General features: G+C 39.1%; 1 protein-coding gene across 1 annotated transcript in view; it reads right to left on the reverse strand.

Moving 5' to 3' along the window:
- LOC149208099 (pentatricopeptide repeat-containing protein At2g27610-like) overlaps positions 1–12043 on the reverse strand; it is an 82044-nt gene extending 70001 nt beyond the window's left edge. Inside the window, exons 1-2 of the mRNA XM_089398237.1 lie at positions 9526–12043; positions 9291–9378 (exon numbers count right to left, since the gene is read on the reverse strand). Of these exons, the coding sequence (XP_089254363.1) occupies positions 9291–9378; positions 9526–12043 (2606 nt within the window). The remainder of the gene's footprint in view (positions 1–9290; positions 9379–9525) is intronic.
- Positions 12044–12554: the final 511 nt, after the last annotated feature.

Raw genomic sequence — 12554 nt, forward strand, 5'->3', positions numbered from 1 at the left:
GTAATGAAGAAATTATACTCCTATGTTTTGCAGCGATGGTAAAAAGTACACGGCCCACAACCATCACAGACACTTATGTTTTTACCAATTCTCATTATGGATACATCTTTAATATTATCTTCCACATAGAACTGAAATAGTGCATACCATTTCAACAATCATATCATTTATATCTCATATATCCTATCTAATCTGAAAATAAATGGGCACTGTTTCAGTTAGTTTCCAGGTAGAATCAATTGTCAATGTAGGCTTCTCATCGTTGTTGGGTGTGTGTTATAGTCTTTCCATGACTAGCCCCACACATTGTACATTGCGTCGGACGCATCAGGGGGGGCATAGGGGGAGCGACAACGCCCCCTTGTAGCACCCTAGGAAAATTTTTTTATGCGGACCCAAAGATGGTGGGTGGACCTACCCATGGTTTTGTGCATATGTTTTGCACATGGTTTTGGGCATGATGGTTTTCTGCCCATGGTATTTTGTAGATCCGGTCAAGGGAACTACAGTTATGTTCTAATCCTAGGTTAATGGACTGGGGTTTATGAATACTTCGGAATGCATATATATATATGGTAACATTGGAAGGAACAAAATGAAAAATTAATTTGGTAGTCCCAGTTTTTGGATCCATGGGAAAATATTTGTGTATATTTGTTTTTTGTTCTCGATATTGTGTGTTTTTATGTTTTAAGAATGTGTTTGCAGGTAATTTTTTTATAGGGTTAAAACCTACATTTGCTATCAGAGTTGTTTCGGCTTCAAGGGGACGTCTTTGTTGCTGAGGGGTTTTTCTCAGGCCTATGGTAGACCTTGTTTAATGGGAGATCTACGGGATCGATTCGTGCTGTAAAAGAAGATGGCGAACATTGAAAAGATAATGATTGAGAAATTTAATGGTCATATTTTTGAGTTGTGGAAGCTCAAGATGGAGGATCTGTTGGTGGATAAAGATCAGTGAATCACAGTAGATCTGGATATTAAACCAACGACAATGTCAGCAAAAGATGGAGCGAAGTTGGATCGGAAAACAAAGAACAGAATACGATTGTGTATCTTAGATTTAGTATTGTTGAATGTATCAGGGGAAGCTACGGCAAAGGCTTTATGAGACAAGTTAGGGACTTTGTACCAATTTAAGTCTCTGTGAACAAATTGTTCCTATGGAAAAAGTTGTATAACCTGGGGATGAAGGATGGAGACTCGGTAACAGATAATTTGAACTACCTTGAAGTTTGATGAAATAGTCTCATCCTTGTTTTCGAAAGAGATGAGACGAAAAAATATGGAGAGCCAAAATGGAGATGTTTTGCCTATAAGAAGATTGTCTCATAACAATAACAGAAATAAGTCCTGAAGTGGGAGATATAAATCTCCAAGAAAACCTCTAAAGGTGTGTTGGAAATGTGGAAAAGAAGGGCACTACAAAAAGCATTGTAAATCTAAAGTTCCTGAGAAAGGAAAGGGCTTTGATGGTGCTCCTTCTATAGAGGCGAAAGCCACATCAGATAAAGGTGGGGATGTGTGTTAGGTTTCTTCTTCAAGTACACGTGTAGATTGTGAGGCATGGTTGATTGACTCAGGTGTATCCTTTTACTTCACTCATTATAGGGAGTGGTTCTGCAAGTATGAGAAATATGATGGTGATGATCGTTTTTAGGGGATGACAGGAAGGCCGAAATCATCGAACGTGAAAAAGTCAAGCTAAAGTCACATGGTGGATAGATTAGAACACTCCCTAATGTTCTACATATTCTTGCATTGACTAGAAATCTGATTTATGTAGGCAAGATGGATGATGTAGGTGTAAAAACAATGTTAGAGAAAGATATTTGCAAGATGGTTCGGGGAATACTGTATTGATGCGGGGAATTTGGATTGGAAATTTGCACAAGCTTCTGAGTAACACTGTTATTGATGGATGAAACAATGTCGTGGTTCCTAAAAGTAGAGCAGAAAACCTAGCGGTCTCTAGGGAAAATACCATGTTATGGCATCAAAGGCTTGAACATATTAGAGAGAAGGGCCTTCAAACACTACATGGTAATGGTATGGTAGAAGGTATGTCTAATTTCTCTCTGGATTTCGATTTTTGTGAACATTGTGTATGTGGGAAGCAGAATCAGATGAGCTTTCCCTCGGATGTTAAGATGGCGAAAGGGATATTAAAGCTTGTACACATTGATGTGTTTGGACTTGTGTCAGTTCTATCACTGGGTAAGTCTATGTACTATGTCTCATTTATAGATAACTTCTAGAGGAATACATGGATATATTTTTGCAGGAAGAAATTTGAAGTCTTTGACAAGTCTAAAGAATTTAAGGCTCTGGTGGAAAATCAACAAAGAAGAAGATTAAGGTGTTGAGGACAAATAATGGTCGAATATTTTGCAAGAAGGAATTTGAAGATTTCTATACGAAGTGTGGTATAGCACGACAGAACACTACGCCATACACATGTCAACAAAATGGATTTGCAGAAAGAATGAACAAGGCATTGATGGAAAAGGCAAGAAATATGCTCAATGGTGTTGGATTAGGGCAAGAATTTTGGGCAAAGGCAATGGATATTGCATGTGGTTAACAAATCACCTTCATCAGCGTTGGAGGATAAGACTCCACATGAAGTATGGACTGGCAAGAAACCCTCTCTTTCACATCTAAGAGTCTTTGGTTCTGATGCATATGTACATGTTCCAAAGGAGAAAAGAATCAAGTTGGATAGTAAATCTGAAAGGTGTATTTGTATTGGATATAAAGATGGTTTAAAAGGTTATAAAATTTGGAACCCAGAAACAAGAAAGGTTGTGTATAGTCAGGATGTGGTTTTTAGAGAGGTGAAAGATGTTATTAAACATGAAGTCCTACCAAAGGAATTTGAAAAGATAGAGTTTGAGTTAAATGATGAAGAATCTGACTCTATAGCAAAACAAGAATCAAAAGAGGAAGAGCCACAAACCCCAATTTTGAGAAGATCAGTTCGAGAGAGAAAACAGCGAGAAAGGTATAGTCCATTTGCTTTTTGTTCAAATTTTGTTTTATCTATTACTGATGATGATCCTATAACTGTCAGGGGGCATTGTATTCAGAGAATGGAAAACTTTGGAAAGAGGTCATGGTTGATGAAATGGCATCTTTGGACAAAAATGAGGCTTGGGATCTGATAGAGTTTTCGGTTGGAAGGAAACCCATTGGAAGCAAACGATGGGTGTTTAAGAAGAAAATGAATGCAGAAGGCAAGGTGGAGAAATACAAAGCTCGATTGGTAGCAAAAATGTATCCCAAGTGTTGGGAATTGATTTTGGTGATATTTTTTCTCATGTTGTCAAGTTAGCTTCTATTAGATTACTTTTATTTGTTGTTGTTGTTTTTTATTTTGAGGTAGAACAGATGGATGTAAAAACAACACTTTTTCACGAGGATCTGGGAGAAGAGATCTATATGAAGCAACCTAAAAGCTTTGTGGTGAAGGGTAAGAAAGAACTTGTATGCAGGTTAAAACAGTGTATTTATGGGTTAAAACAGCCACCAAAGATGTGGTATCATAACTTTGATACATATATACGGGGACTTGTCTTCACTAGAAGCAAAGCATATCACTATGTGTATTTTAAATTAATTGGTGACCATGTTATTTAATTGGTCTTGTATGTAGATGATATGTTGTTGATTGGAAATGATAGAATTTTTTTCAAGATTTGAAAACCCAATTATCCTCCAAATTTGACATGAAGGATCTTGGTGTTGCAAACTATATTTTGGGCATGGAAATTAAGCGAGATTGGGCAAAGAGGAAGCTCTGGTTAAACTAGGGAAAGTATGTCGAGATAATATTGCAGAGGTTTAATATGCAGGATAATAAACCGATGAAGGTTCCTACTCCTGTAGGTGTAAAGTTACATGTTGAACAATGTCCTAAGACACAAAAAGAGGAAGAGGACATGTCTCGTGTTCTATATGTGAGTGCAGTTGGTACCCTGATGTATACAATGGTTTGCATCCGACCAAACATTGCACATGTAGTGGGAGTATTGAGCAAGTTTATGTTGAAACCAGGGAAGGAACATTGGACAGTAGTGAAGCGGGTTTTCAAGTATTTGCGTGGTACTATTGATTATGGCTTATGCTCCCAAGGAAGACCAGGATTGGAAAGAGTTTTGGACATTCGTGGTTTTGTTGATGTAGACTAGGCTTGTTAAGCCCCTATACTACTAGTGTAACCCCTTATCGTTATTAGTATAACCCACTTATTATATTGATGTACCCATGTAGTGCCCATATTGTTACTATTGTGCCCCATAGAAGCCCACTATTGTTATTATTGTGCCCTCACATTATTATTGTTATGTCGGCTCTGATTATGTTATAACCCCTTAGACTCCTATATATAGAAAGGAGGTATTTTCATCTGTATCATCCAAGAATTGTTCATTTATGTAATGTAAAGGAGGTTGCCCCCTCGAAGAGGCTGAATTCTAAGGCGTGGATCTCTCTTTTCTATCTTTTTGTGAGCTGGTTTCATAACATTTGGTATCAGAGCTTTGGATTCTAGGGTTTCGCTACTCCAAACAGGTCATCGTGGCATTTTCGCTATAACTTTTTTTCTGTGACGTTTCAGAAGTCGCAAAAAAAACCCATTTGAGAATAAATTGCGTTGAACCTTGGGTCCGAATTTCAGAGTTTTTCGCGCGTTATTTTCGGAGATATGATCTCAGGAAGTTGGTCTTTTTGCAGACTCCTGAATTACACTAAAAACAGGTGACCTGGGGAAAATTGTCATAACTTTCTTTCTGAGCATCGGATTGAAATTTCGTAAGAAGGTACAGAAAGAAAACGGACTGTAGTTTTCGTTTATATATTTTTCAGATCCAAAGGTTGAAACAGTGACACGTGGCACTTCATACAATTTTGCTCTTCTGGAAAGGTCTATAATCAGGTCATCTTGGGAGATTGTGCATAACTCTTTCTTAGAGAATCCAATTTGGATCAGACTAGTGGCATTGGAAAGAGGACACAGAGGGCTACTATAGTTCACATTTTCAGAACTTAAAGATCTGAAAGTACAGAGTTACAGTCGTTTCAAGGTTGAGCTCCTAAAATCAAGAAAAAGCAAGATGAGGAAGTTTGATGGCAAGGATCCAGTAAATTGGATACTTCAAATGGAGCAATATTTTGATCTACATGGTGTACAATTATTACAAAAGGTATCTATTGCATCTTCATATTTAGAACCATATCAATTTTTATGGTATGAAGGGCTTTGTTCTCGTAAAAAACTTGTTACGTGGTCAATTTTCACGGAGGAAATGATAGCACATTATGAGGATACAAAGAGCAACACCTTCTTTAGAGCAACACCACAACAATTGGAAAGAGTAAAAGGGCTTTGTGACATAATGGAAAGCAAAATTATGGAAACCAGGAAGCATACCCCTCACAACTATAAATATGGAAGTGTTTTTTCTCCCGGCCTTCCACAACCTACAAGGGTTACACCACAACAATTGGAAGAAAAAAGAGAAAAATGGCTTTGTTACAATTGTGATAGCAAATGTACTAAAGGTCATAGGTGTGCTGAGAAGAAATTATTTTACATAGAATATGAAGAGGAGGAAGAAAAGGATCAAGAAACATCAAAAGAAGAGGACATATGCCAGGACACCACCCCAGAGAAAGAAGAAATGAATCAGACCATATCTTGTAAAGCATTGGCAAGAATTACCACTCCTCAAACTCTCAAGATAGAAGGACATATCAAGAAGAAAAAGGTGCAAGAAGTGAAAGATCACATCGAGGAAGAAGAAATGAATCCAACCATATCTTGTAATTCAATGGACGAAATTACCACTCCTCAAACTATCAAGATAGAAGGAAACATCAAGAAGAAAAATGTTCAAGAAGTGAAAGATCACATCGAGCATCAAGAAATGAATCCGACCATATCTTGTAAAGAACTAGAAGAAATTACCACTCCTCAAAAGATAGAAGGACATATCAAGAAGAAAAAGGTTCAAGCAGAGAAAGATCACATCGAGCATCAACAGCAAGTTCTCCAACTTTTAAAGGATAATGCCACTTCAGTGCAAAATAAAACGAAACAACAGGTAGATCAACATCATAGTGAAAAATGTTTTGATGTAGGTGATTGGGTATTTTTACTGCTACATCTCAAGCAAGCTATTTATGAGAAGGAAATGTTGGCATTACTACATGCACTTAAAAAATGGCGACTTTAACAAATGGGAAGACTCTTCAAGGATGAGGATGTGGAAGCATTGTTTTGTGCTATTTATATTATCCAACCAGATTGGATAAACGAAGCAAGGGATGAATGGAAGAAGGACGAAGAAGTATGGCCACTTATTCAAAAGTTGCAAAAGATCCCAATTCAAGCAATATTGCCAGAAATTGAAGAGGAAGGAAAAATCATATTGGAACCTGGAGCAGTCACAGAAACAAGAACCCGACAGCTACGAAATCGATCAATTTCAGAGTATCTCATCAAGTGGAAGAACTTACCCGCTGAATATTCCACATGGGAGGACAAGAATTTTATATAGAAGCATCAAGAACTACTCAAGCGTTGAGGACAATGCTTTTTGAAGGAGAGGGGCATGTTAGGCCCCTATACTACTAGTGTAACCCCTTATTGTTATTAGTATAACCCACTTATTATATTGATATACCCATGTAGTGCCCATATTGTTACTATTGTGCCCCATAGGAGCCCACTATTGTTATTATTGTGCCCTCACATTATTATTGTTATGTCGGCTCAGATTATGTTATAACCCCTTAGACTCCTATATATAGAAAGGAGGTATTTTCATCGGTATCATCCAAGAATTGTTCATTTATGTAATGTAAAGGAGGTTGCCCCCTCGAACAGGCTGAATTCTAAGGCGTGGATCTCTCTTTTCTATCTTTTTGTGAGCTGGTTTCATAACAAGGCTAGAGATCTGGATCAGAGAATATCTACAAGTCGGTATGTGTTTAACCTATTTGGAGGAGCAGTCACTTGGATGAGTAAGAGGCAATCTGTAGTGACATTTTCAACTATCGAGGTCGAATACATGGCAGCCACTCATAGCAGTTTAGTTGCAGAGATTATGTTCAAGTATGGGGTTGGTGCAGTGAGTTATAAGGTTAGATTGTGATAGACAAAGTGCAATTTTTTTGGCTAAGAACCCTGTTTATAATTCGAAGACAAAGCACATTGATGTTCAGTATCACTTTGTGAGGGATATGGTTGAGGACAAAAAGGTGTTGCTAGTAAAGGTGAACACTTTGAAGAATGTTACAAATGCTTTGACAAAGTTTATGAGCACTGATAAGTTTTCTTGGTGTAGAGAAACAATGGACATTGCAGAGTTCAACCAATGACAACTCTCCTGTGACCCCTTTTGTGTAAAGAAAACAACAAATGGGAGAATGTTGGGTGTATGTTATCTTGTTTCCACGACTAGCCCCACGCGTTGTATGTTGCGCTGGACGCAGCAGCATAGGGGGTGGCACGGGGTCTACGGCTGGGCCCTGTGAAAAAAAACAAAATATTATGCAAACCCAAAGATGGTGGGCGGACCTACCCATGGTTTTGAGCAATGATGGTTTTCTGTCCATGGTATTTTGTAGATTCGGTCAAGAGAACTACGGTGATGCTCTAATCCAGGGTTAATGAATTGGAGTTTATGAATGCTTCGGCATGTATATATATGTATTGTAACATTGAAAGGAACATAATGAAAAATCAATCTGGTAATCCCAGTTTTGGGATCCAAGGGAAAATCTCTGTGTATATTTGTTTCATGTTCTCGCCATTGTATGTTTTTATGTTTTAAGAATTCGTTTGCAAGTAATTTTTGTACAGGGTTAAAACAATCATGCTTGCCTTATCTTTGGAAAAACGGCACAAACATCACATAAAGTGAAGGTGATACATACTTGTTAGATGATTGATTTCATTTGCTTCCTTGTGGCACCATTGCAAGTTCAATGATGAGAATGAGTAGGTATTAAGTTTGAGGAAGAACTAATAGATAAGAGCGGTGTTTTAAAATTCGGCTAGACTAAATCGGATTCGGCCAAGCCAACTGATTCGGGCCCCTAGCTGGGCTGGATCAGTAGAAAAACTGGTTCGATATCCGGTTTGTTACCGAACTGACCGAGCTAACCGAACCGATCAAGTTGGACCCCTAGCTGGTTTGTTAAGGTGTTGCAATTGGTAGATGGGAAAAAATTGGCTATGGGCTTCATTTATGAGGCTATGGATCAAGCAAAAGAGCAAATAAAGGCAACATACAAGGATAGAGTGGTTAAGTATGGGCCCATTTGGGAAATCATTGATCAAAGATGGAACAATCAACTCCATCGCCCTATACATGCAGTGGGATTTTTTTTTGAACCCTAGGTATTATTATAAAGCTCTAGAGGCAGAAGCTTCACTAGGGAGGTTAGCAGTAGCCAGTAGTACTGGCGCCTAGTGATGCTTTACAGTTTTCTTTTGTTGTAAAGACCATTTAGAGCATCCTTGGTTATGTGTTTTTGTTTTGATCTCTATATCACGTATGTATTGGACAACGCACTGGGTGCCATTTTGATATAATAGATATATTCATGAGCCTACTTTGATCATATGTTGTCCTCTCTATATTCTAATGCATTGTGTTTGGAAACATAAATGAAAATCTTTAAAATTATGTTTTTCATAAAAAATAAAAAATAAAAATGTATTTTTTACAACGACCGAGTCATTGAAATCAAACCTGTCAAGTCGATACTGAGTCCAAGTCCGAGTCGGAGTCGACCCTCGACTGAGTCAATACCGAGTCGGAGTCAGAGTTTTAAAACATTGGATAAGATGCCTGTAAATTTGTGATGATCAAAATTATCTGGGATTGACATCCTTCCAGAAGACTTTATGATTCATGGTCATATGGCCCATCAATCCTCTCAACCCAGTTCAGTGGTCTAACCAGGCTGTATATTGCAGAAGAATTTTGGCAATATGAGAAGTCAATTGTATAGCATTTAGCAGAACAGAGTTTCCTTTTTCATCTTAAATTCATTATAATTTGTAATATATGTCTCTGTTTGCCGCATTTTAATCCACAATAGGAACCTTATCCAGCAATGCTCAAACCCTTATATTAGTCAAATACTCTTTTACCTTTTACCCAAAGTCACATAATGTGTATAATCCGTAGAACATACATTGTACAATCGTGAAAGTTGTTCACCAAGAGATGACTTTTAGGCTATTATAAGGTAAGACAATGTTTTGTATTACTTGCCATGGACAAATTCCAGCAAGAGCACAACCACATACATAAAATGATGGCACTGTCCGGCATCTCTCAGATTGATTAACAGAGTAATATCCTTAAGATGAACGCAATAGTAAAGTCAATATGATTACTATATCCAGGAGAGCTGCAACAGTGACTACCCAAACTATCTGAAATGGAACTCCCAGCTTCTGCTCCTAGTCATAGTCATGAAGAACAAAACTAGTGTCGGGAATATAACCTGCCCGCTTCATCTCGCAAGTCAAACTTTCCAACTTTGCATAAATTTCTTCAGTTTGTGGGTGAAATCTGTCTCCAACTATGAACGTGTGCATTTTGTTCTTTATCTCAATCCAGCTTTGCCCTGGCTCCTTTTTCACTTTTCTAGCTCTCATCAATTGTCTCACATTCTCTGTCTCATCCCACATACCGGCTGCTGCAAACATGTTTGATAGTAATACATATGTTGCAGAATCCTCCGGTTCCAACTCAAGAGCATATTTAGCTGCAAGTTTGCCAAGCTCTATATTGCCATGTACTCTACAAGCACCAAGCAAAGTCCTCCAAATCACTGCTCCAGGTTTAAATGGCATTTCACGGATAAACTCCTCAACCTCATACAAGAATCCAGCACGGCTAAGTAGATCAACCATGCAAGCGTAGTGTTCCATTCTTGGTTTAATGTTATGGTTACGACTCATGGAATTAAAGTAGTTGCGGCCTTCATTCACTAAACCGACATGACTGCATGCTGAGAGAATGCAAATGAAGGTGATGTCATTAGGCTGCATGCCAACCAGTTGCATCTGCTCAAAGAATCTCAGAGCCTCCTTGCCATGCCCGTGATGGGCATATCCTGCAATTATTGCGTTAAATGATACAACATCCTTCTCGGGCATATTCTCAAATACCTTGTGTGCTGCATTTATGCTACCACACTTCGCATACATGTCAACAAGAGTGTTGCCCACAGATACATTTGACTCGTATCCAGTTTTAATGACGTGGGCATGAACCTGTTTGCCCTGTTCCACAGCCACTAGGTTTGCAGATGCACTGAGGACACTGGTATAAGTAAATTGGTCTTTATCTATGCCACCAATTTGCATTTGGAAAAAGAGTTTCATAGCCTTCTCGCCTTGTCCAGTCTGGCCATATCCTGCAATCATTGCATTCCATGAGATCACTTCTTTGTCAAGCATATTGTCAAAAACTTTTTGTGCATCTTTTAAATTTCCACATTTAACATACATGTCAAGAAGAGCATTCTTAATGAACAGATCGGATTCGAACCCAATTTTGACGACATGGGTATGAAGCTGGCTGCCCTCTTCTAGCGCTGCTAGGCTAGCCGATGCATTTAGCGCAGTGGCAAAGACAAACTGATCCATTTCTATTCTCAACTGCCGCATTTTGCAAAACAGATTTAAAGCTTCTACACATTGCTCATTTTGAGCATGTCCTGCAAGAAGTGCAGTATAGGAAATCACATTTGGTGTAGCTATTTCGTCGAATGCTTTCTCTGCAAACTCCATATTTTGACATTTGGCATACATAGTAACAAGGGAATTCCCCACAAAGACATCCCACTCGGTGCCACTTTTGATGACATGGGAATGCATCTGCCTACCCTGTTCTACAGCTGCAAGGTCAGCGCAACCTTTCATAACACTAGCAAAAGTGAACTGATTTGGCTTCAGGCCTGCCAACTTCATTTCACTAAAGAGTTCCAGGGCCTCTCCGCTTCGCTCATGTTGGACATATCCAGCAATCATGGCAGTCCATGAAACTAAATTTGGATCAGGCAATCCCTCAAACACACAACACGCGTCGTCTACACTCCCACATTTCACATACATAGTAACAAGTGCATTTGCCACAGAGACGTCTGTTTCAAGTCCAGCTTTGACGATGCGGCCATGGACCTGGGTGCCCTGTTCCAGAGTTTCTGGGCTGGTGAATGCAGTAAGGACACAGGCAAAAGTAACAAGGTTCATCTGCTCTCCTAACCTATGCATTTGAGAAAAAAACTTGAAAGCTTCCTCACAATGACCATTCTGAGCATAACCACTAATCATTGCAGTCCAAGACACAACATTTCTTTTAGGCATATTCTCGAACACTTGCTGTGCCTCCTTCATTTTTGCACATTTTACATACATGTCAACTAGTGCACTGCCCACAAAAACATCTCCCTCAAGAACCAATTTGAGAATGTGAGCATGGAGTTGCTTACCAGGTTCTACCGCTGCTGCCCCGGAACTAGCATGGAGCACACTGGACAGACTAAAACAATCCGATGCTACACCCTCCCTGTTCATTTGACTGAACAATTTCAAGGCCTCCTTGTGGCATCCATCCTGACCATATCCGGCAATCAGGGTAGTCCATGATACCGCGTTTCGTTCAGGCATTATGTCAAACACTTGGCGTGCATCCAACACTCCCCCAGATTTGCAATACATAGTAACGAGGTGATTTGCTAGGTAGAAATGGCTCTCAAATCCATATTTGATAATGCTGGCATGGAGCGTCTTGCCCTCGGACTGTGTTTTCTTAACCGCACAAATTTTCAACAGATGGGCTAGCTCTCCCAATCGTTCCTCGTCATTCTGTAAGTTGGTTTTCATCACAGTGGTGGCAAGTCTTCCGTTTCGAGCAGCCAAGGACTGTATGTTAGAAATATATTTGGGTGCATGGCAAGAACTTAATGAGTTTAGGAAGCGGTGTGAAGATAGAGCTTTGGGGATCTTCTTCATCGCAGAATGTGATATCGAATGCCATAACATGAAATTTTCTCGATTCAAGCTCTAAACAAGTGTAAACATATTTATTATAATCTGCCAGTCCTGGGATGGTTCCCTCAGACTCTAATCTGCAAGGCCTCCATGAAAATAGGGTTTCCTGCTACTGCTTTTCATGGGGAGGGTCATTTAAATACATTGGAGTTACACTTATCGCTGAAACTATTGATCTCAACTGCTGCTACAATCCGATAGTCCGCCATTATGACTCTCTTGTAGCTTCTGGAATGGCATCTACAATTAAAAAATCTTCCCGCTTTCTCCTCTCTGCTCAGAACCAAATATATGTACAATGTGTAAGGTGGTGCTACGTTGCAACACTATGGTTGAGAAAGTGCATTATAAAATTGCCAAAGTTACATATCCTGTATTTACAAAAAAATTGTTGGTTTGATGTAGGTTTTAAGGTGGGTTGCCCGTTAGAATATCATTGAGAGGTCAAATGGCTTTGAATGACATGAAAGTG

This window comes from Pinus tabuliformis, chromosome 1_2, assembly GCF_031772625.1.
Source record: "Pinus tabuliformis cultivar Carrire ecotype Pingquan chromosome 1_2, CPIR1, whole genome shotgun sequence".
Classification (NCBI taxonomy): Eukaryota; Viridiplantae; Streptophyta; class Pinopsida; order Pinales; family Pinaceae; genus Pinus; species Pinus tabuliformis.